Here is a 25,174-nt window from a genome sequence, read left to right on the forward strand (position 1 = left end):
GCTGTTTATTTTTGCCAGGAGAAACTGCTAGCAACAAGAATCATCTCACCTTTACCCAGGCAATCTAACCTGTGGACTTTCTTGAGTAAATTCAAAATGTTTTGATCTAATTTGTCCTGTTTCAAACCAAGAGAAACCTCTCAGGAAACTGTTAGAGCAGTGAAGAGTCGGGACGAAGAGGAGTTGGCAGAAACGGTTACCTTCTGAGCTTAAGAGCTAGATGGGGGTCTGACTTCTGATCAAGTCGCCTGTATCCCCGAAAATCAGTCCTAGCCGGACAGTCAGCTCTAATGCGTCTTTTGGAGCAAAAATTAATATAAGACCTGGTATTACACTATATTATATTAGGCCTGGTATTATATTACATTATATTATGTAAGACCGGGTCTTATATTAATTTCTGCTCCAAAAGACGCATTAGAACTGATGGTCCTGCTAGGTGTGATTTTCGGGGAAATATGGTATTAATGTGCGTTAACTTCAGGGGACTGGGGAGAAGGGTGCGTTCGGTGCTTTTCGTAGGGGAGCATGTAACTGGTAGGAGTTGGCGTATTTGTTGAAGGGTCAAGGGACTGATGGGGAGAAGAGTAGATGCTTAGGTTGTACACACAACGTACCACACTGAGGGTCCCCGAGACCACCTGCTCCTCGGGTGACCCACAGGAGGAATCCCAGGACTCAGCAGGGACTGTCATGGCCGTGACAGTCAGTGAAAGGAGACGGGAGAGGGTGCAGGCGTGCAGTGCGGGGAAACTGGCACAAGCCTCCAGGGGTCCCCTCGCGGGGAGCCACACAGGACACAGCTAATCTCCGAGGAATGAGTTAGGACGTGTGTGGGATGTTGCCAACCAGAGAACCTCAGAAGAGACGCGCCCCGGGTTTTGACTAGGGCTGATTATGTAGGAGCCTGTGCCAGCTTGGCAGGTACCCAGACTCCAGACTCCGGAAGGAAAACAGGTGCTCAGCATAAAGCCAGCTCCAATCGAGTACTGAAATATATAATTGTGGCCACAAAAGGGAAGTAACAGACATGTTGGGGAAACACAAGACTTAGAGTTTCCTGCTAAGTGTTGGATAGAAACAGCTTTTGTGCAGGTACTTAATTCTGGCAGGGAGTTGCTTTGGTGAGAACAGCATTGAATTGTAACTTAAGTACCTACAAAATATACTGACGTTATAAAAGTGGTTAAAATAATCTTCTCCATCTCTGTAAATTTAGAAGATATCATTGAACCAAGTAACGAGCTAGTCTTTTGATGGAAGACGTGCAGAGAGCTGCTGCAGGAGCAGGCCTGCTCATGGTGTGTGCCTTTTCCAGAAGGTGAAATCTGCACGCTGGCTGGGCGCGAGGGCTTCTGGGGGCAGTGCACTCGCTGCCCTTTGCACAGCAAGTACCCCGCGGCTGGCCAGCTGTGGGCGGGCGGGCTAGCGGTGGGGCTCTCGGCCTCTTCTGTCCAATCCCGCAGGCCGTCCCAGTCTGTTTCTGCCGTGGAGGTCCACTCTTGGAATGGGGCCCCGGACAAACAGGACTTTGGAGGACTCCTTAACTTCTGGATTTGAGTAGAATGGGGCTGAGTCAGGGCTGACACAGTCTGGGTCTTGAGGTGTGGCCTGTAGTTCCCCGCCAGGCTCACGTGGCCCTGGGACTCGACCTTAAAGGGCAGGTTTTGCTACATCTCGAAGTTGTTTTCAGACAGGCAAAGAGAAAAGAAAGACTGGATAACGTCTAACTCAGTGTTTTGGAGTGAAATTACTGACCGTTGTGGATTTGGGTTTACCTCTCTACTGACTAATAGTTTTGTGATGTAAGTTACGTAACCACTCAGCTTTCGGTTTTTGGAAGCTTAGGGAAAAATGCGGGAGGTGGTGGATGACAGCGAGATGAGATGGAAAACCCTTGCCCAGCTTTCGGAGTCAGTGAGCACAGGTTGCTTGGCGCTAGAGAACCCTGGGCAGGGTTCCCCTGGGGCTGCCCTTGGGCCCGGGAGGGAAAGCCCTCGGCTCTTCCCTGGTGATGATGCAAAACACAGGCGGGTACTGGCTGCAAAACAGGTAGGAGAGTGGAGGTCTGGATCCTGGCTGGGCCGCAGTTCCTGCCGTGTACACAGGGTTCGAGAATGCCCGGTTCTGTACGTAGAGCACCCAGCACAGCACCTGACGCGCAGTCGGCACATCGTCCATGTTCCTGCCGAAGGCCTGTCACGGCCGGCCCGGGTCCCCGGGGGCGAGCTGGCACTGACACAGCAAAGACGGCGGCTTGCTCTTCAGTAGCTGGTAGAACTCGGGCTTTGACTGTCCTCCCCCAGCCAAGCTTCGGAAATGCAAGGGGTCGTGTGAAGTTCCCGTTTCAGCAGGTGTCAGGTGTGGTGCCATGTCCTGTGGGTGTCTCTTACCAGGACATTTCTTAAGGCGGTGCTTTCCCAGCTACTAAAGAATTTTCATATGATCTTTAAAAAGGGATGCAGTCAGGTAGCAATTTTCTTAGTGATTGACAGTTTCCCCCCATCTTTTTCTTTCTTGAGTTGAAGCAGTTGATTAAATTGGACTTCAGGAGCAGTCCTGTTGTTGTTTGTATTTGTGTGGTTTGTTTTAGGGATGACACAGTGGGAAATTATTTTCCTGAGGCAAACTTCAGGCTTCCGTTTGGATCGGTCTCTCTCTCTCTCTCTCTCTCTCTCTCTCCATCCATACATCTCTGTCCATCCTTCTATCCATCCATCTATCCATCCCACCCATTTATCCATTCACTATTTATCTACATATCCATTTATTCACTCATATTCACTGTCCTTCCTATCTGTGGATCTCCATCTATCCATCCATCCCTCCATCCATCCATCCACTCACCCACCTGCCCACCCACCCACGCACCCACCATATCCATTTACCCATTCACTATTTGTTTATCTACCCATCTAGTCACTTATATTTGCCTTCCTTCCTTCTGCTATTCTACCTACCAATCCACCCATTTATTCATTATCTGTTTTCTTACCTATATAGCTGTGCATCTATTCACTAATAATGTGTTTACCTACCGATTTACCTACCTACGTATCTACCTGCTCATTCGTTCATTTAAAGGTCTTTTTGGGGGTGTAAGGTTGCATTGCAAATCTACCTGTGAATAATACCTCTTAGCAATCGGTAGAGCCAGTCTCTGAAACTCAGCCCTGGATTTCTAGAGGGAGCTACTTAGGTTAGAAACTCACTGTCTAACAAGGAGAACAACCCATTATAGATGAAGCAAATGAAAGAAGACCACAAATTATGTATTACAACCGAGTGTAAGTCACGTGCACAGTAAGGGAAGGTGCCTGCAGTCCTGGGCTTTCTTCAACTTCTTACTGATTAAAAACTACGTGAAAATTTTATTACTCTGTGGTATTGACAGTATCAGATTTTAGTTATAATTAAAGTCAACTTTAGATCTAATATCGTACTTTTAATAATGTTTAAGAAACTTTTAATAGTTTTAGTCTCACTTATCAATAAATGTTTCCAAGTTGTTTTTTTAATTGCTGTATTTCGGTTTACTAGTGGATTATTATTTTTGTCCCTTTCCTGTTTCCTGGTCTGGCCACTCAGCAGTTGCATCAGCGCCCGTATCTGTGCCTGACTCCAGAAGGAAGGTTTTGGCCCCCAGAACTGAAGTTCTTGTGGAGGGTGTGTCTGTCTTGGGTCAGTTTGGTTTGGTGCCCTCCCCAGTTTCTTTGGCATTGCCTGGCGAGAGCGGCTGACCCCAGGGTGCCACAGAGCTCGGGTACATAGCAGTCATTTTGGGCACTTAGTCCCCGCGGGGTGGCTGCTTATTGCATTTCAATGACACGCATGTGAGTGTCTCCGTTTTTGTGCTTTTTTAAAGTTAATTAAACCCTTATTCACAAGAAGAAAATATAATTTTTATTATAATGCTACTTAAATAGGTAAACTCATACATACCTAAAGCTAGGCATGAATTCCTCACAGTTACGGAATTGTATGCAGCTATAAATACAAAACCAACATACAAATGAAATATAAACCCAACTACAAAACCAGTAAAATCGAAACGAACACTATTAATTTAATGTGACAAAATGTCATTTTGCTGATGGTAAATGCCTAACGTATTTAATGGCAGAGAGGAGGTATTTATATCTTAAGATTTCTACTTGCTGTCACTTAATTCCTTTGATTTTGCGAATGGCAGATGATTTGGTTTATCAATTTACTTCTGTTTTTTGAATAGGTAATACATTCACGTGGTTTAACCATGTAGAGGCTCTGAAAAGGCGAATCGGGAAGGGTCCCTCCGCGGGCCAGCTGCGTCCCCTGGGACACGCGTGTCTGGTGTCGCTCTACGGCCTCTGTTTCAGTGCAAGCAAACAAGACTGTAGTCGCCTTTCTCTCCTTTTCTTGGGCAAAAAGCCGTTCTGCACACACTTCTGCAGTTTCCTGTCTTCATCTAGCGGGGTGTTCTCGGGCTCCTCGCAGCCCAGTGCGCGGACGGCTCTGTGCCCCTCGCCTGAGTGGCCATCCACCTCTTAGCCTGCCACCCACGTTTTTCTCTCTTGGTCCTCGCCACAGCCCCGTGACGTAGGTGGTGACAGAAGAGACGCTGGGACTCTGTGGGGCTGGCAGATGGTCCAGGGCGACTTGCTGACGTGTGAGGGCAGTTTGAGCCGAGGCCTGCGTCCTGCAGGTGGTCACGGCTGTGTCCTCCTGGCCCGGACCCTTCCTCCCGTGTCGCGCTTCTCTTCTGGTCCAGGGTTTACTGAGCGCCCCGTGTTACGGTGAGGAAGCGGGTGCTGCGTCATGTGGCGTGACGGGCGCTGCGTCAGGGTCCCATGCGTGTGCCGCTGGCATCTGCTGCCGCGGACACGGGCTGACCGCACACAGTGCAGCCTGCTGCCCGTGGCTGTCCCCGCAGCAGCGGGGCGCGCGTCCGGTGTGCTTCCCGGACAAGCACGGAGCTGTCCTGATGTGCGTGACTCGGAGTTTCTCACAATGCCTGCCCCTGCTGGCCGCAGCTCCTTGGGGACTTCACGGTGACCTGCCTGGCGCCCTGCAGGGAGGAGACTCGGTTCTGCGCCTTCCCGCTCCCCTTCCGTAGCCCTTGTAACGTTTTCTTCTGTTCATTGAAAAAGCACAGATGTGTCCAGGGCCTGACCGACGTCTCTGGGGACGTCGTTCACGTGTCACCCGGGATCCGTGTCCTACCGTGCGAGCACATGACACGATTGCCCCGGTCCCCGCAGTTGCTCGAGTTTTCACTGGTCAGCACAGTCCGGCAGCGTGGGTCCTTACACACGCGTGTTTCCCGGGTGCGTGAGGGTTTCTCCAGGGTCCTCCCCTGAATGTGAATTGCACTGGGGGCTGCGTCCACCTTTCAACTTCGTCTTGTCGCCGAAGTGCGCTCTGACATGCAGTGTCTGTGCCCCAGGTCCGGGAGGGTCCCACAGCAGCTGCTTAGTAGCCTTCTCGTGTCAGGTGCGGTCAGACGTGAACATTTTCTGATCCTGGGAGGTGAAATGGGATCGCGTCTGTATTTCCCTGAGAAATCGTGAGCTTGCGCAGTTTTTGGTGTGGTGGCCATTTGAGTTTTTCCTTTTGTTCCTTGTTTCCTTCCATTTGAGTTTTTTCTTTTGGAAATTGCTTATTTGTATGTTTTGTTCCTTTTTTCTATTTTTTGATATTTGTCTTTCAGTTTTTCTTTTCCTTTTTAAAAAATAAAATAGATGCTAATACTTTAGTTATGTATATAGGACATTTCCCTCCTCCCTCTCCTCCCCACTCCCCTCCTCCGCCTCTCCTCTACCCCCCACTCATGTTGGTTTTACTACTTTCATGATACTGTCATCGGAGCAAACTGTAAAACATGTCCCATTCCTGGGACGTGCAGCAAAAGCTCGATTATACCACCTAATGATGATACGGAGAACACTTCTGAGTTTTGTTGATGGACTGTGTCAGTGACACAGCCAATTAACGTGAGCGTGTTGTTTGTTATTGTCACTGAGACGGACACACGGGCTTAATTTACAGGGCTGTGACCGTGCAGGGAGGGCGGACTCACTGGTCAGGCACAGGGGTTCCCGCCGCGGAGGCGGAGCCTGGGGAAGGGACAGCACTGACCTCATGCCACTGTTCCCCACGGTGCTGGCTCTGGTGCGGCTTGGCTGCCGTCGGAGGGCGTGAACTTGAAGTACAGCGTGTGGTTGTTTGGCAGATGACAAGCTCGCAGAAGGACGCCCGGCAGTGCTGATGAAGACAAGGCCCTGGCCTGTTGGAATTCACTCCTGAAGGAAACCCCAGAACGTTCTGTGGCTCACGGCCTCGGTGTTGCTCTGACTCTTGCTGCCCAGCAGTGACTCAGGACCAGGAACTGTCTGACGCACCTCTGCTGTCCCGCTGACTTTCAGAGGCGCGCACACGTGCGATGGGCTGCGGACAGGGATTCTCGGAGCCCGTCCGTCCATGGACACTAGAACACTTCTTCCCTGGGAACTAGTGTCAAGCAATAGGGTATATTTTGCTTGGATTCTTGTGCCCAGTTCTTTTTTCAGTTCACTTGCCTGTCTTCCTTCTGACTGCCTTTCATGCAGCAGCGGGTGAAAGCGCGGCCGAACGCCACGTGCATCCCGCAGGTGTTCACATTTTGCCACATTTGCTGTTTTTCTCTCACTGTTGTTTGTTTTGAGTTGTTTGAAAGTAAGCAAGCAGCCCACGTCATGCCTCTTCCTCCTGAATGCGTCTGCGTACACCCCTCCGTACCCCGAAGCTGATCTCGCCGAGAAAACCCACACGGTGTCCATATCGTCATCTCATAGCAGCCTGTGTTCACAGTTCAGCCATTCCACTCACATCTTTTATAGCTGTTTTTAAAAACCAACTGCCTCCCATTACGTGTATTTACATCCCTTTAGTCTTTTCTAAGTGTAGAGCTTTACAACCACCACAATGCCGGCTGTTGGAAGAAGGGTTCTGTTGGAGAATGTCCCACGTTTGGGTCTTGCGGACTGTTTCTTCATGGTGTCGTTTAACTTGCTTCTCTGTCCCCTGCGTATCTTGCAAACTAGAAGTTGAATCTGAGGTAACTTTTTTCTGCAAGAATGCCTCGTAAGTGTGGTGATGGCTTCCTGTTGCGTTGCCGAAGTGATCAGTGTTTAACCTGGAAAGGAATTCTCTGTCATTTTAAAATAGGACAGTTGTTTTTTATATGAGTCTTAATTGTGCTCTCATCACACGTAACTGACTGACTGGATATTAAATTCTAGGTTGGAAGTCCGGTTTCTTCGCTTCCGTGTTGAGACATCCTGATTCCCAGTCTTCTTTCCATGACTAGGTTTTTGTTTTTTGTTTTTCCCTCTTTCCTCTGAAGCTTGTGGATGGAAGTACTTTTCTTTGAACCTTTAAGCTGATTTGAAAATCATTGTCGAAGATGTGAAGTCGTATGTAGGTGGAAATTTTGAGGGGGGAAATAACATATCAATGCATGTGTGTATTTATAAAAAGAACCAAGAAGCATTCAGATATCACGGTGCATGCACATCACCGTGTTTCCCGGCGCCAGGACCCTCGGAGAGCGGCAGGTGGGCGGGGCGTGCGGCCTCCGTGCCCCGCCTCCCGGGAACTGGCCATGGTCCTGCCTCTGCTCCTGTGGCCTGAGAGTCCTTCCTCTCTTCAGACGCAGGCCCAACGTCACTTTTCCTCAACGCCCCCCAGTTCTGTCAGACAGGGTGAGTTCCTTGGAGAATTTCTGGAGGCAGCTCTTACGTGTACCTCCCCGTCCCTGGAGGAGAGGCTTGTTCCTCCAGGTGTCCCCAGAACCCATGATTACGTGCGATGCCACAGGCATTGGTAGCCATTTGAACTGCACATTAGGAGTCTCTATCTTTTGTGCCTTCTTTTTATGCTGGTATTTAACATGGAATAACGTGTACGTGTGACCACTTTCAAGAAGCACGAAGTGGGTGCGGTGGGTCTCTGTGGCTTCTCAGTGGGAAGCGCTGTGGACGTGGCATGAGGATTTCAGGCGGCCCACGCGCTGTGTGTCACGGGCGGCATCAGAGGGCGAGCTGGCCGTGTCCGCACTCCCCCTGCCCGGGGCTGACTGTTAAGTATTTCCTGTCACAGAACTCGAGAGGAATATTGACTTTTTCCCCCCCAAAGATACTGCTGGACTAGTGTGTGTGTGTGTGTGTGTGTGTGTGTGTCCTTGATTGTCACCTGGTTTCTGAGAAAGCTGAACTGTCCCTTTCTCTTTCCCACGTTGATCCAGTGCCTTCTTCAGGTCAGCGAGGGCCCCAGGTGCTGGGGCTTCAAAGCTGACAAGACGCGCTGGGCATGCCCGGCCCCAGCATAAGTAAACCCTCCGTCAGCGAGCGAGCGGGGCTGCTGTCGGGGGCCTGCGGGAGGAGGGGCCTGCGGGAGGAGGGGCCTGCGGGAGGAGGGGCCTGCGGGAGGAGGGGCCTGCGGGAGGAGGGGCCTGCGGGAGGAGGGGCCTGCGGGAGGAGGGGCCTGCGGGAGGAGGGGCCTGCCATCAGTGCTGCAGACCTCTGGCCTTGCTTCATGTGTGAAATGTTTCCTGAAGGATGCCATTTTTGAAATTGGTTTTGTGTTTTTAAGGAAAAAAATAAGCAATCCAAATGTGTTTCTGAGGCCCGGCTTGGTTTTTCCTTTAAAATTACTATACCAAAAAGAGATTTTTTTTTTTATCACCAGCACTAAATCTAGTTTGCTTTCTTCCTTTTTCTTTTAAATAATAAGTTTTGTTGGAATTATTAATGATTTTTATGGCTCCCTCAGGAATATGTGATTCCTGTGCGTGGTTCTCTTGGTAGAAAACCCAGGAAATGTGCAGACCCGTGTTTTCAGATGAGGTCTTACTTCGTTCAGACGCGGCACCGAGGTGTTGATGAGATGTGGCCCTCGCCATTGGATTGGAGGTGTTGCGTGATTCTGCAGCAGTTTCTGAGATCAGAGCAGACAGGGAGTCTTAAAGAAAACGTATTTTCTGAGTCAGAGTTGCAGGAATGTCCAGAAGAAACGCACACAGAGCTGGGCGGCTGCCGGAAGTGCCTCTCCGCTCAGATCTGACCGGCCCCCGCTGTGCAGCCTGAAGCAGCTGGTGCAGACAGTGCTGCACTGCGTCCTCTCAGTCCTGGGCTGTGGGCGTGATTATGGGCCCGTTCAGGCATCGATAATCCCCAGGGGACATTCACGTGTGCTGTCACCTTTATCAGCATGACTTTGAAAGGAATTGAAATGTTGCTATTTGTTATTTCATGTTTATAATCCTTTCCACCTGTAACTAGGTCCCGTGGTAATTTCTCATTTAGAATTCCTTTGAATAATTGGGTCGTGGGGGGAGTTCTGACATTATTCTATTAAGATGAGGCTTGCTGGGCCTTCCGTCTTTTGTAGGTGGCAGAGAAAGCCACTGACAGCCTGCAGCGGGCAGCCTGCGCCCCGCGTCCCCTCCCTGCACCTGCTCCCGCCTGCTGCGGGCCTCCTGTTGGCTGCCTGTGACGTTACCTGGCCCTCCTGTGGGAGCCTCCGAACCCCCCACTTCTGGACCTGCCACCCGGAAGTAAGAGATTGTCAGCACCAGTTTCAGATCCAAATTACTGTGAGGTCGACATGCTGCTCTTGGTACCTCCCGACTGGGTCTGCTCAGCACCTGGGAGACTCTTGATGGTGGTGGCGCCGTCAGCGATGGCTTAGCGTGGAGCTTCTGGTTCCTTCTTTCCTGCCTTACACACGGTCAGCCAGGCTGCATGACATGATGTGAAAGCCCCTGTGGGGATAACAGCACCTCGGCAAACCCGTGTGTCCTCAGTTCCCTGGGTGGTGATGCCTGGGTGGGTGCCCATTAGTCACAGCTCATGACGACTTGGGCTCCTGAATGTTTTCTCCCCTGAAGAGCCTTATGGAGTCTTAGTTCCAGACGTCAGAATGCATGTCGGCTAGCTTAAGCAGAGAAGGGATTTGTTAAAGCATCACTGGGAGGGCCCGGAGCCAGGGCGCTTTCTTAGCTGCTGAGCAGGGGGGACGTTGGGAGGGACTGGCCTCTGCCTGCCAGTGCCATGAGCCCGTGCCCCACAGCCCCTGTGGAGTGGCAGCCAGCATTGCTGGATTTGGAGTCTGATCCTTGGACAGGTGCATGTGACTGGAGGAGCACAGGCCACACACTGCCCCTGAGCTGCAAGAGAGTCCAGACACAGTTGCTTTTGTTTCCTGCCCTGGGAAGGGAGGGCCCCTGCGTAGGAAGTTAACAAGATGTACCAAGGTTTAACTGCAGATGGCAGGGTCTCTTGCACCTCCCGTGGGGCATTTTAGTGGGTGGCCTATTGCGGATTTCACCCATGCAGGACCTTTGAGTTACCTGTGTCTTTCATCTCTCTGAAATAGAGGTTTCTTTTTCTCTTTTCTTGTCCCTTCCCCTCTTGCCACACCGATTGCGGGACTTCTTATTTCAGTATCAGCTTCCTGGCTAATTTCCCTTCCTCTGTTTCTTCCTTCGCAAGTGGATGTTAGCCGTTGTCACTAGTCAGTCCACCTGAAAACATGTGCCAAGGCACACTTCGCCCTCGACGACTTCAGTGGAGTCCGCTCACCAGGTCCTTGTTGCGATCTTACCCTCCAGCGGGTGCTGTGGAACCTTGGAGATCTGCTCCATAACAGGTGTTGGCCCAGCCCAGGCGCTGGAGGAGGTGGAAGAAAACAGCCTCCCTTAGTGCCCTCAGATGTGCCTGGGGGAAGTGCCTGGTACCGAGGTGGTCCAGCCCCTGCCGTGCCTTTCCTGAGCTGGCGTGGGAGCTCTGCACAGTTCCGTCTGCCTTGGGACGGCTTATGAGGTCCACAGCACGGGTACCACGGGTCGTGAAGAGTGGGAGAAAACTGAGTCCTGAGTCAGCGGCCCGGTCCCGGGACGCTGCTGCTGACGTAACTTACCTTCGGAGGAGTAATTGGCGGCCCAGCGTGCTGTCGAATGGAAGAGCTCTCTAAACAGCCTTGAATCCACTCCACTCATTGACTTGGAAAGCCTCGTTGTTCCTGTGAAAGACTTCTTAGCAGTGGGCTTTTCCTGGTGTCCTAACTGGGAGGGAGTGGAGGAAAACGGGGTAGAGCCCTTTGCTGTCCTTGCTTGGCCTGCGTGTTGGTTACGAGGCCATACTCAGTTTGGTTAACAGGGTTCTCAGGAGGAGGTGAAATGTGGCCTCCTTGTGTCTGAGCTTGCGTGGACCCACCTGTACTGTGTGGACCCACCTGCAGTGCGTGTCCTCACACGGCCCCGCTTGCTCGCTGCCTTGGACACTGCCCTTAGCTTCAGCCAGCTGAACCCGCTATTTTCTGTGTCTTCGAATGGAATAGAAATTATATACACATACGTGCACATGCATAAAAATCCTTGGCTGTTGTGATCACATCATTTTTACAGCCTTCTGTTCCCCCTGCTTACGGAAACAACATGTTTGTTGTAGAAAATTTGAAAATGCACCACAGAAGGGCCAGGTGCCAAGAGGAAAAGAGGGATCACCCCCATTTCCCACTCCGCGGTCAGCGCCACTGTGCCATCTGTTTTCATCCTGTGTCCTTTGCATGCGTGTGTCACACATTTGGAATAATAATTGTGGGTACAGTTTTGTACCCTCCTCTTTTCACTCGTTATGTTTGGGTATGTCCCATGCCATTTGACACGCTCTAAAAGTGTGTCTTTTAAACAGCTTTGTTGAGCTATTAATATAATTCACTACTGCACAGCTGACCCCTTCACCAGCCGAGCTGTGCGACCTGGAGACCTGGTTCTGAGGCCATGCACTGGTCCGTCACTGACACACAGTGTCACCGGACACCTGCCCTTCACTACGCCCCGGGCTTCAGTAGAATAAAGTGACGTATTTGAACTTTATCTTACCGAATTATTTAAGTGTTCCCCCTTTTCTTCTGCCTTCCCCTGCCTCCTGTTCAAGCCGTTGTTTCTCAGTCTAGTTGTGTAGGACACAGCTCCCTGGCCCATGCTGGTGTTAGGAGCCTTGCGCTCCCCCGGCTGAGGCAGTCGGTCGCCGGTCGGCTGCTCACAGCAGCTCAGGGCAGCTCTTGCCGGCTACTCATGGCCGCACATGGTAGCCCGCCGCCAACCCCTGGCAGCACAGGGCAGCCCAGCTCCACGGAGAGCTGTTGTTCACAATCTTAGCTGTAGAGGGCGCAGTTCACTGGCCCATGTGGGACTTGAACCGGCAACCTCGGCGTTAGGAGCTCGGGGCTCCAACCACCTGAGCCACTGGGCCGGCCCAAATTATTTCATTTGTATGTATATGTCTGAGATAAGTAAGTATTTGTATGTTTTTGATATATCCCGCTGAGACAAATAGGTATTTGTTTTTATATATCTCTCTGAGACAAATAGGTACTTGTTTTTATATATCCCTCTGAGACAAATAAGTATTTGTTTTTATATATTCCTCTGAGACAAATCAGTATTTTTTTCCACTTTTTAGGTAAGGAGACTGAATAGTTAATTGGATATATATATTTTAAGTTTCACCCCATCAGGTGATAACAAGAAAGTGAAGGCAGACACCTTCCCGTCGCTCAGCTCATTAGTGTAAGACATCCGGCTTCTCCAGCGAGGGGGGGCCGTATCCTTCACAGACCCCGTCACAGAGGCCCCAGGGAGACCATTTATTTCTTGAAGGAATCACAGCAAGACTACATGTAGGATTCCTTTAAGAAGGGATTTCTGTAGCTTGTTTAAAGCGGTTCTGATCTCTGCACTGATCCTGCTCTGGACGCAGTTCTCTAATTTGCTTCTTAGAAACCAGAATTTCTCCAGGGTCTGTGATGTTGGGAGTAGCCTCCCTGGCCACGTCCTGAGCAGTTCGGAGGGAGGGGGTGGTGTGAGAAGGGCAGAGCCTGCACACACGCAGGAGAGGGGAGCCGTAGCCCTGACCTCCTAACTCCATGTTGAAGTTACCTGTAGTCGCGTCTCTTTTTACTAGGCTGTTTCACAGGAACGGATTTTAGAAGTAGGGACAGACAGACAGGATGTAGCCTCAGAAAAAGTGCTTCAACCTGAATGAGGCTCTGGCCCAGGGTAACCACCTGAGCTCACAAATTGCAGAACTGTGCCCCTCGCTTCTAATTCCCGCTGAAATGAGCAAAGGGACACACAGACAGGGACTTGTGCAAGTTCGCACAGGTCCTGTGGTGACCAGGAGCTGGTTTCGTGTTACAGGTTGTGGTTGCACACAGTCCATTTGCTGTGCTTCTTGCTCGGCTGACTGTTCCCTTCTCTCCAGCAGCCTTTGGGACAGGAGCTGAGGTAACCGGCTTTTCCTTTTATTGAACAACTTGGTCCAGCCCCCGTGCGGTGTAGCTCCTCTGTCTGCTGTATGTTCTAGTTTCCGACTTTCTTTAGAAATGATGCATTTGGGGAGCTTTGGCTCCACTCCAGCTTCTTGCTAGGTGCTCTGAGTCCTAATGAGCACAGCTGGGAATTGTGTGGCTTTGCGTCTGATGGACGGGGACAGTGAACGCTGTGGCATGTACAGCAAACGCCCGGCCTGCTTCCTGTTTACTTTCCCTTACGGTCAGGACTGAGTCACGCTGTCACTACGGGAGCTGAGAGCAGTGTCGGCCCGCGGACCACACGGAGCTTCTGTCTTCTGCCGGGCAGCTGCGCGTCAGCGCGGGTCCGCCCGTGGGATCTGTGCTTAGGTTTGGCTGTGCCGCTGATCAACTGGGGCTTTTAAAAAGCGACGGTTTATCAGGTCAACTAAGTGGGAAGAAACCAGTGAAGGAACCCTTGGTGATGGGTTTGAATTCTTTGGTGACAGATACTCATGTAGTTTTAATCAGTGAGATGACATGCGCTTGAGTTTACGGGGACTTTCGAGGAGGGTGGCTGGCGACCCAGGTCCACAGGCCCGGATCTGCAGTTCTGGACGCCACAAGTGTTTTCACAATACTGGAGAAGCTGGGTGTGAGCTGGTGTGAGGCTGTGGACAGTTGCTGGTATCGCACCGAAAGCAGGTATCTGCATTTCACGGTGGACATCTTAATGGTTTTGAACACTGCATGTCGATTCAGACCTCCTGGGGGTGCTGTGTGAGGTATGGGGGGTGCACCACGTCACCCTTTCATCAGTCTGAAAAATTCTGCGTTTTAAAACACATCCAGCAGCAGAGGATCCTATGGGAAACTGCTCAGGCTCTGTGGCATCAGGCCCCCAGCCCGAATGTCCCAGCCCCTCCCCCTCACACCCAAGGTGACAGCGAGGCTTTGGGTTGGGCCAGAATCCCTGGCCTTCAGGGGTGCGTCTGCTGTGGCTGGACAGACCGGTCCTGGGGCCAAGACTTAGGACCAGAGACATGCTCAGTGTTTCCCCCCGCACCCCCCGCTCTCTTCGAGGGGAAGGACGTTGTTCAGGAGAGAGTGCAATTCACTGACATGTCCAAGGTCACCATTTTTGGTGATCACTTAATGTTTTCTAGTTTCTCAAAATGATACTCTTCAAGTTCAAAATTAACCTCTGAGGATATAACTCTGTCATCTTCAATTATATTGCATCGAAGAAGAAATGTGTTAAAGTCCAAAATGGTTATTTTATGTATTATTATGCAGTTTGGGGCACATTAAATTGATAGCCCTTACATTTTCCTAATGCTATAACTGTATTATTAAAAAACATTAATCTAGAATTTTTGGAATGAGCTTACCATAGCAGTGAAAGTAAAATACCAGAAAGACACGTTAGGGTACAGCTAAGAATTTGAAACTCACCACGTCTGAAGTCAGGCCTACACCATTCGAGTTTGCAGGGTAGAGACACAAGACATGTTTGGTTGGCTAAACTGGTATGTCTTTGCCCAGTTGTGGAATTAAACTGGTAGCCAGGTGCCAGGACAAATATGTTTTTCTAGTTCAGGTGTCCGTATATTCTTGACATTCGTTTCTTGTTTTCTTAAAAGGTGTAAAGCAGGCGATAGGGTTAGGTGTGCGTTACGTAAGCGAGGACGGATCAAATGACCTCCTTTCAGGTCTTCATTTGTGGAGCGGAGCGAGTCCCACACTTCTGCCCAAGGGCCCTGCTCTCTGCTGCTCACTATTCAGCAGCCGTGAGGAGTGTGCAGAGCGCAATGGACGCCGCACGTCACTCACCTTGACAGGCCTGGGAGGTGAGGCCCGTTAGCCGTCTCGCAGGACTGAAGAGATTATTGTACTTCCATTAGTATTTCTGTCTGAGGGACTTAGGGAGCTTCGGAGAACCCAATTTTAATAATTAGATCAGAAATTATTTATTTTCCTGAGAATTTTTAAAAAAAATTTTATTCACTGCAGTGGGAGAGGCGGAGGGAACATAATTTGTCTGGTGTCAGCCGGTGTAGAAGAAATAGGATGATGATCGGAGAGGCCTGGAGTGCTCTGAGGGCCCCGAAGATTAGGAGGAAATAGCAGAGGTGTCAGCAGCAGAGTGTGGCAGTTCTGACCAGGTTTGGCTGGCGCCTCCACCTCTGCCTCCATAAGGTGGCGATATCACCACCTGGTTTATGGCCGTTCAGACTGAGAGCTCCAACTGCGCGGCCCAGGGCCTGTGAGGGGCCAAGCCCTTACAAAGGAGGCCATTCTTGACCTCCAGGAATGACGGAGAGCGATCAAGGATGATGGAGAGCAATCAGGGATGATGGAGAGCGATCAGGGATGATGGAGAGCGATCAGGGATGATGGAGAGCGATCAGGGATGATGGAGAGCGATCAGGGATGATGGAGAGCAATCAGGGATGACGGAGAGCGATCAGGGATGGCCGGGAGCGATCAGGGATGACGGAGAGCGATCAAGGATGATGGAGAGCGATCAGGGATGATGGAGAGCGATCAGGGATGATGGAGAGCGATCAGGGATGATGGAGAGCAATCAGGGATGACGGAGAGCGATCAGGGATGGCCGGGAGCGATCAGGGATGACGGAGAGCGATCAAGGATGATGGAGAGCGATCAAGGATGATGGAGAGCAATCAGGGATGATGGAGAGCGATCAGGGATGATGGAGAGCGATCAGGGATGGCCGAGAGCGATCAGGGATGGCCGGGAGCGATCAGGGATGGCCGGGAGCGATCAGGGATGACGGAGAGCGATCAGGGATGACGGAGAGCGATCAGGGATGGCCGGGAGCCATCAGGGATGACGGAGAGCGATCAGGGATGACGGAGAGCGATCAGGGATGGCCGGGAGCGATCAGGGATGGCCGGGAGCGATCAGGGATGACGGGGAGCGATCAGGGATGACGGAGAGCGATCAGGGATGACGGAGAGCGATCAGGGATGGCCGGGAGCGATCAGGGATGACGGAGAGCCATCAGGGATGACGGAGAGCCATCAGGGATGACAAAGAGCGATCAGGAATGACTGAGAGTATAAACTGGAGGTCAGGGGAGGAGACTGTTGAGTTCTTCATTCACCCAGGAGAAAGGCTCCCATCGCAGCAGGCAGGCCCGGAGGGGGCTGTGGACCCTGGGGCAGGCTGCCCCCCAGGTAGACCAACCTAACTGTAGTTTCCTTGACTTGGTGAAAGGATCATGACTGTTTAAGAGTGTGCTCTTTTTGCAGGTTGAGGGCAAAGTGAGAAACTTTGGAAACCAGTTAAGCTGTGCTGGGAATTAGAAAGAAATTAGAGACCTGCTCAGCACAGATAATTTTCTCCTTGCAAGCTGTGGACTGCTTCCCTGTTACCCAGAGGGCTCTGGGGTGACTAAGCACAGCAGCATTTTCCTTAGGAAGCCACGGGCATGGCGCTTGCTCCAGGGTGTGAATCGGCCCCTCATGGAAACCTTCAGGTCCCCTGTCACAGGACACAGAGCTTCAGAAATGCTGCTGGAGGGCGGGGATGAAGAGTGACGGCCTCCGGCCACAGGTGGACCGACCACCGCAGCTGTGTGAACGTGTCAAGCAGCTCGGCCGCGAAGGCTCAGCTGTGAAGTGCTGGTCAGCTGTGTGGGATTATCGGTGCCGTTATTGGAGATAAGATCTCTGTCACCGACACTGGAAAATGACATACAAACGCACTAGCTTTGGTTGTTCTGGGATTGGTTTTCTGCCCTTTCTCCTGACAGCAGGTAAAGGGTCCGTTTGTTCCTGGGGGTTCATTAGAGGACTGGCACGTGTCCGTGGGAAGACAGTGTTCCCCTCTTCAGTAGGCGCCGGAGGCAGGGGTGCAGTTCCTTTCCAAGTGACGTTATCATTCATAAATTTTTCTTCTACGTGTCGGGAGAAGAAAGACTAAAACACTTCCATCTTTCCCCCATACAATTTTAAGTTTTGTTTTGAACAGAGGAATCTTTTCTTGATGTGATAAAGATTTTATTTCAAATCAGTAGCCATCGTTGTTCTCAATGATGAAACATTAGGACAATCTCATGAAAACCAAGTGCAAAGATCTCCACGGTTACCATTTTATAGTTATTGTTAGCAATGTGGTTTTGGAGGTGCTGGGCAATGCCGTCAGACCTGAAACAGAAAAAGAGGGATGGTGTCTTGGAAAGAATGAGACAGACTCGTCCTTACTCATAGGTGGTGTGTTTGTACAGTGACACAACCCGGAGAGAATCACCAAGAAGCAACTACACTTACTTAAGAATTCAGTGAAGTGACGAAACAAGGTTATCAGCAATTATCAATAAGAAACTGTTATGGGGAAAATACATGTGTGGTAGCATGTTTCCCCAAATATTCATGAAGTAGTTAGAAATAATCTTAAAAGAAATGTACAGGACTTGTTGGTAAAGCAAAGACTGAGAAAAAAAGATTTGACTAAACACATTCTGTGTTCTGTATAGAAAAGTAGAATATTATGAGGATGGCATTTCTTGCCAAATTTAATTTAAGTGTTTAGTGCACATTTTGTATTTTGAATCCATTTTTATTCATTTAACATTATAAGAATTTAATGAATAATGGTGCGCTTAACCATTCCCGTATTTACTTAAAATTTTGGTCGTTTCCACTTGTTTTCTATGATGAGAAATGCTGCGAAGAAAGTCTTTACAGGCTTCCTCCTTATTATTATTTATTATTATTTTTTTGGTGTATTTCTTAAGACAAATTGTCATGTGGAATTACTAGATCAAAGAAGACAATTTTAAATACTCAGTGTTATCAATACTCAATTTAATGCAACTTTAATCAAAATGTCTATGGGATTAAAAATTGAATAACTGATTAATTTGGAAAAATAGATGAAAATAAGTATAGCTAAGTAAAGTTTTAAATAAATTGTAAGGAAGAAAAACGGGCCTCTGAATATTGTGACGTGTTGTGAAGATAAATTCTTTAAATCAGTGCCCTCCTGATGGGTTGATAGGCGAATGGGATTAATTCAATTCCCAGAAACAGAATTTGGTCTTTATGAGAATGGATGTGTGCTAACCGAGTCATTACAAACCTGTGCGTTTCGGGGGATATTTAACGGGGATTGGCACGGTTGGCTGGTTTTTGAGAAAAAGTGAATCCTCATCGTGTATCATATGCCATAGTAACGGCAGACGGGTTGCCTTGTGAAGCGTAAGACAAGTGAGAAGAGCAGAGGAGAGCGGGCTCACTGGGCAGGAGCTGGGCCCCGTGTCAGCCCTAAGCCTGTGCAGCCACGTGTCCCCGAGGAATGGGGCTGGGCCCGATCCCTGCCCAAAGCTGGCGCAGCTGACCAGGTGGCACAGCCCTGCATGGGGTAGGGGGCCGCCCTGAGCAAGGGCTGTCAGAACTGAGGCCCCAGGAGAGAGGGAGTCCAAGGTGGTGAGGCTGGAGGGGAGCCTTCCAGGCCCAGGGGACTGTGTGTTGAAGGCCCAGAGGCCATGGAAGATGTAGGGGGACGGAGGGCCAGGCCGAGACGAGGGCGGCCAGCCACCACACGGCGCGCTTGGAGGGAACTGGGTGTTCCAAGGTTTTAACAGCGTGTTGAGCGGTTCACACGAACATCTGGAAGCTTTGGCGACCGGCTAAAACGGGGCTGATGTGGGTAAAAGCCTGGTTATGCTGCAGTGGGGAGGCTGGCCCGGGGGAGGCCAGGGACGTAGGCCAGGGAAAGCCAGGGTGGCACAGATGACACGTGGTGCTGGTTCGGACTGGGGACTGTGACGAGGACAGATGAGAAGTTTAGGAGAGAGGATAGGAAAGATGAGCGATGACCAGAGCTGGGCAGGGCGAGGGAGGAGGAGGGTCTAATAACAGCACCACCAGCCCATCAACGGCCACCGTGTTTGAGATAATCTCTCCTCCCACAGGGAGTTTTGTGTCTCTGATTTACTGGAGCACTAAAAATAGCACCTACCAACAGTGATTGGCACCTAGTGGGTGCTCAGTCCACTTGGCGAACAAGTGAACAACGTGGGATGACGTCCAGATTTCTGGCCTGCACAGCTGGGCAGTGCGCTGACATGTCCTAGTCCAGGGGGCGGGTGTGCAGAAGGCAGGTCAGGTGATGGGCCGAGGCTTTGGGGCGTCGAAACATGAATCGGGTGGTAAATACTAGACGAGGGAAATACTTGCAACAAATAATGTGGGTGCGATCTTTACTGTGTAAAGAGTGCGTGACAATTACAAAAAACCCACCAATGCCAGTAAATAAATGGGAGTAGAAACATGAGTGGAAACTCCACAAGAGATACAAATAGTGAACACGTACTTGAAAAAAGTTGTCAGCCTTATTAATACCCAGGAATCCCCACCAAATCAATATGACGATTTTTCTCTCATTCAATGAATAATGATTTTATATAACGAGAATTGTGATAACTGGTCCGACTCTCGTAAATTTGTGCAAAGTTTTTGCAAGGGAATTTGGCAGAATGTATCAGGTGCCTTAAAATGTTTATACTGTTGGTCAAATAATTCTGTTTATGATAATGTATCATCAGGAAGCCTGAGGAAAGCGTCTCCTCCACACACGCCTCCTGCCTGCCCACTGTAAAAACCTCTCAAAGGAGAGAGTTACTCATGAAATAACACTGGGTCTGCAGGTGACGGGCGAGTGAAAGAATGCAGGAGAGGCAGAATCCGGGGGAGAGCTGGATGTGTTCAAGAAACATTTTTTTCACTGGAAAACTGCACACGTGAGTTTCGTATTGAAATATTTGTGTTTTCTGTTGTTTTTCCAGATGAAAACCGTCAGTGTGGCCTTGGTTTTGTGCCTGAATGTCGGTGTGGACCCTCCAGACGTGGTGAAGACCACCCCCTGTGCGCGCTTAGAGTGCTGGATCGGTAAGCTCGGCTCCCCTCCCACGACTGGTCCTGAAGGCCACTGTGTAGGGTTCTGGGCTCCACGGCCTGCCCTCTGCCGTCCTGTCCAGTGGAGGCCTGGCACTGGTGTGTGTAAACCTGAGGATTGCGTTTCTTTTTGGAGTCTGTAACCTTGAAGTTATTTCAGATACATTCACCTAGGATTTGTGATGGAGGAAGTATCTCAAGAAAAATTAATAAAATGATGATTATTGGGTTATATACTTTTCTCCTTCACATTTGCCAAAGGCAGAATGACCATGAAAGGAAAAATTTTTGAATTGATTCAGGACATCGAGGCAGCCACGACAGCGCAACTAAAGACACTCACAAAAGAGGACTTCCAGAACTGCTTCAGAAAGTGGCAAGAACGGTGGGATAAGTGTGTTCGAAGCGAGGGGGAGTACTTTGAGGGGGATTAATGGCACTGTGTCTTTTACTGTAATAAGTTTTAAATGTGAACATCCACTGGATTCTTTGATCACACCTCATACTTGGTTTGGTTTTGGTACCAAGGTAACACTGGCCTCATCGAGTGAGTTGAGAAATAGTCCCATCTTTTCTGTTTTATGTAAGAGTTTGTTTTCAGTTGGGTATTACCTCTTCTGTAAATTTGGGGTTGATTTATCAATGAAGCCATCTCAGAGTGGACTTTTTCTTGTTTCCATTGAGGATTATTCAGCTTTCCCTTGTTGATAGGATTGGGGGCAACTTCTTCCCCCAGCTTTCTCCATGCTAAGCAAAAGCAGAAATTTCCTTTATCTACTTTAAATAGCAAAAATGACAAATTATCCTAATCTGAATTGAAAACAACAGTGGTTTTTCCCATTTTGCTTGCTTGTCTCACTACGTGGGAGTGTCTTAGGGTGACAGTCCCTGTGTCCTAGCCTCCCCGCCTGCAGCCCGGGCCTCTGGTCTCCACACCCAGTGACATTAGCCATTCTGTGTGTCTGCTTTTCTGAGATACTTTCTTGGCCCTCTGCCATCTCCTGGTGACCGTGCTGGTTGAAATTGACTTCTTATTAGCCACCACTCACTGTTTCCACTTCATTTGTCCCTCGTCAAAGCTGAATTTAATCAGCAGCTTTCTATTTTCTCCATCTTTACTCTCATGTTAGGTTTTTTCTAACAAGGCTTCTCAGCCTGGACCCTGGCGTATGGTTGTAGGGATGTGTGAACTGTCTGGGCTTGTGTGGGTGCTGGTGTCTAGACGCGCACCTTCCACAGCAAGGAGGCTTGGCTGTTACTAGATTCTCTCGGGGTCCTTCCCTACCCCCTGCCCCACCCCAAAACCAAAAGAACCCCCCTCGTGCCTCACAGTCTGTCTGATCATCATTTGTGGGACAATGCCAGTGAAAATGAAAAGAATCCCTCACTTCCTTCTTGGTATGAAAGATCCAATAAGTGAACAGATTTTTTATATTGTGTTTTTTAAAAATGTCTGCAATTTAGGAATGTGATCTAGTTTGTAATTTCTGGGTTTTGAGTTCCAAAGGGCATATGGCTTTCCTAAGTTGAAATTATTTCTTTTGGCCTTTATTAGGGTAGGGATTGTCCTCATGGTGATTTTAACAATAATGGTAGAAGAAGAAAAATAATCCGAGAGATTTGATTCAGCAAATCAGCAGTGGTATCTAGCAGTCGATATTTAAATTTTTATCTGGGTATAAAAGTTCCAGAGTCGTGTGTATACTGCTAAGCAGTTTTCCCCAATTCGTTTGAGCAGAAGCTGCTGAAATGAGGCCCCATCACCTCCGAATCCTTTCATGTGTAATTCTTATAAACGAGAGCGTCTCACTCCAAGTCACCACTCGGTCCTCAGAATCAGAATTAACGCAGATGCCGTGCTGCCCCGTGAGCCTCAGGCGTGCAGGCTGGCCACGTAATGTCCTTTATGGCCAAGGACCCGGCCAGGGTCACGTGAGCATTGCCCTTAATTCAGTCTCGTTCTTCCTGGAACAGGTCCTCAGCCTTTTCTTGGCCTTCATGACCTTGACTCAGAAGTTGAGAGGCTCTTTGGCAGGACGTCCCTGATGCTTCCTCTGGATTAGATTTCGGTTGTGCCTCTGGCGGGCGTGTCACAGGAAAGGCTTGCCAATCTCCCTCCCTGGCTGGCATGCTGGCAGGTGGCACGTGGTTTGGATTTATGCTATGACTGCTCATGCAGCTCTCCTCACTGGGTAAACGGTGCCTGGGGGAGCTCGGGCCGTGAGACCCCTGTTGCCCTGAAGTTAGTAAGTGTTTGGGGACGAGGTGCTTGGAGACTTGTAAATACTCCTGTCTTCACCATACTCGCAGCTTCTTCAGTTGGAACTCACGGTTTCCTCTTTCATCCAGTGGATTATAATCCAGTGTCCTCATCATTGACCTAGATGCGCAACTTGTTACCCATGTAGCCGGTGGGACCCCACTCCCGCGGGCTCCGGTGGCCGTTTGCTTCTGTCGTTCTCCGAGAACTTCCCCCTTCCTGGCCCCCCTGTGCTTTTCTGGCCGCCTTCTGGGATCAGCCATTCCTCCAAGGAGCTAGTGCCGTTAGCAGCACACAGAACTCAGGGACTGCAAGGAGCTCAGGGGAACTAGTGTGTGGTCGCACGCCTGTCACTGGACGGAGCGCGGGGACGCACGCACGCGTAATGTGTGTGTCTGTGCTCACACGTTCGGGCCTGCGTTTCTACAGTGTCTGTGTACATTCAAATCCATGCAGTTACTTGTGCCCCATCCCAAGCCAGCAGGAGTTTCCCGTATTCTAGGAAGTCCCTTCTCTGACGGTGACAGCCTGGGCATCCCTGGTCCTCACTTTACGGACTGACCTGAGTTCTCCTCCTGTGGAGCCCCGCCTCCCAGCCCTGCAGCAGCTGCCTTCTCAAACTCTTCATTCCGCACCCACAGGTGTCTGTCTGTCCTCCCTGGCCGGGCTCCAACACCCCATATGGGTCACCCCTCCAGGACACGCCTGCCCTCCTTCCCCTGTACGGGCTCTGAGCCCCTGAGCAGACCTGAGAGTTCATTCCAGGCCACCACTGTTCCCCTGGAGCAGACACCGGCCTGCCCAGCCCCCCTACCTAATGGCCTTGGGATTGTTCAGGGAAGGATTTCAGCATTTCCAGTAAGTGATTTCTGGTTTGGGCTTGGCCAGCCCAAGGGATGATGACGTACCTGTAAGTGGGGTTGAGAGCTGGGGCCCAGCTGGGGAGGTAAGGGGATTACGTTTTGTGTAAGGTAAGGTGCTTCCAGGACGCTCAGAGCAGAGCCAGCTTCCGGCAGGTCGCTGGGAAGGCTCGTCTGGTCGCAGAAGGGGACTTGGGGGAGGTCACCTGCTGAGCACTGCAGTGACCAGGAGGAGAGGAGCCGAGCCAGGGCCCTGGGTGTGTGGGGAGGGGTGACGCCTGTGACAGAGACCCTGCTGGGTGGGCAGAGGTAGGAGGGCGGGTGGTACTGGACGGGGAATTTCAGGTGGCATTGTCACAGCTGCTGCTGTAGATGACTTAGAGCTGGAGGCCAGGCGGGTTGTAGGAGGGGCCTGGAGAGTGAGGGGAGGCAAGTGGCGAAGGCTGTGCAGGGGCGTGGGTGGCGAGGTGAGGGGACCCAGGCTCCATGACCTGACAGGTCCCTTCTGCCTTTTGCAAGATGCATGCCTGGGGCGTGTCATGGCCAGGACAGTCCCGAGGAAGACCCCCAGGGGTCGGTGCCAACAGGTGGCTTAAGAAGACGCTCCCATTCAGAAGACACCTGCTGATGTTTTATATTAGGTCTTAACATTTCGTGCTCTGTCACCAGAAATCAAAAGAGTTTGCACTTGTCAAGACCCCACTTTGTCCCTGCCAGCTGTGCCTCTTCACCACATCACCTTACTGTTTTGGGCCTTAGTTTCTTCCTCTGTAACATGGCAACCGTGATGGCACCTTCCTCCTGGCGTGGAGGTGGGTGGGTGTTAACTGGGAGTGCAGCCCGTTCCTGCACCTCGTCCCCATCCCAGCCCAGCCGAGCCTGCCGAGGTGCCCGTGGGAGCTGGAGCCGCTCCCTGCGTCTGCTCCGTTCTGCGTGCTCACGCATTGCTGTTACCTGGCTGGCCCAGCGGACAGCGGCCCGTCCAGCTGGAGGTCACTGGGAGATGTCTCTCATTTCATTTTACAAAGTAGACATTAAATAGGTCTGGCAACCACCTTAGGCCTGTGAACACGGGGTGTCTGCTTGGGGCTGGCCTGGGGGCTGTGGGGGGTTGCGAGTTGATGCTTTTCAGCTGCAGACCTGTTTCAAACTTCTGCAGACGCCTGTGCTGCTCTGTGCTCGGGGGCGAGGGGAATGGTTGCTGGAAAAGAGACGGCTTCTTCCTTTCTGTCTGCTTTTGTGTCCCCGTGTGTGCACTGCCTACACACTCATGGGACAGAGTGCGGCTTCCAGAGGCTTGGAGAATACATGTTTGTGAAGTGGCCCTTCAGACTTCCCGGTGGTGACAAGAACCACTGTTGCCAGGATAAACAGGTAGAAGATACACCGTGGGACTCTGAAGTGAGAGCATGGCCTCCGACAGCCCGCCACTTTCCCCTGTGGCCATGGGGTCCGCGGAGTCTCAGACTGAATTCAGGCCAGCGAGGAAGCAGAGCACAGGCCCTGGTAGCTGCTGGGGGGCCCGCAGGAGGGGATGTCGAGAGATCTCGGGCATTTCTGGGCTCTAACACGGTCCCCACCCCTGCTGGTTTGTTTCATAGAGGTGACACCCATCTCTGCCCAGACAAGCAGGGGAGAAGCTGCTGTGTTTTATGGCCCGACGGTAAGTGCTCCAACAGTAAAACGGGGCGCAGTACCGGTAAGCACGGTGCGTGCCACCCTGTGGAGGACCCACAGCCACGGGGAAGGCGTCACTGTCACGGGTGGTGCCGCCAGAGGGCCGCCAGCTCTGCCCAGGAGCTCAGGAAGATGAA

The 25,174-nt window shown here is 50.7% G+C and overlaps 1 protein-coding gene across 2 annotated transcripts in view; it reads left to right on the forward strand.

Annotated features, from left to right (window-relative positions):
* Positions 1-25,174, forward strand: part of RPTOR (regulatory associated protein of MTOR complex 1) — a 271,642-nt gene that overhangs the window by 42,007 nt on the left and 204,461 nt on the right. For both annotated transcript variants that reach the window (XM_019735643.3, XM_019735644.3), the window contains exon 2: positions 20,132-20,234. In XM_019735643.3, coding sequence (XP_019591202.3) covers positions 20,132-20,234 — 103 coding nt within the window. The remainder of the gene's footprint in view (positions 1-20,131; positions 20,235-25,174) is intronic.

Source organism: Rhinolophus sinicus, chromosome 12 (assembly GCF_057876585.1).
Source record: "Rhinolophus sinicus isolate RSI-liver-muscle chromosome 12, RSI-T2T, whole genome shotgun sequence".
In the NCBI taxonomy this organism is placed as follows: domain Eukaryota; kingdom Metazoa; phylum Chordata; class Mammalia; order Chiroptera; family Rhinolophidae; genus Rhinolophus; species Rhinolophus sinicus.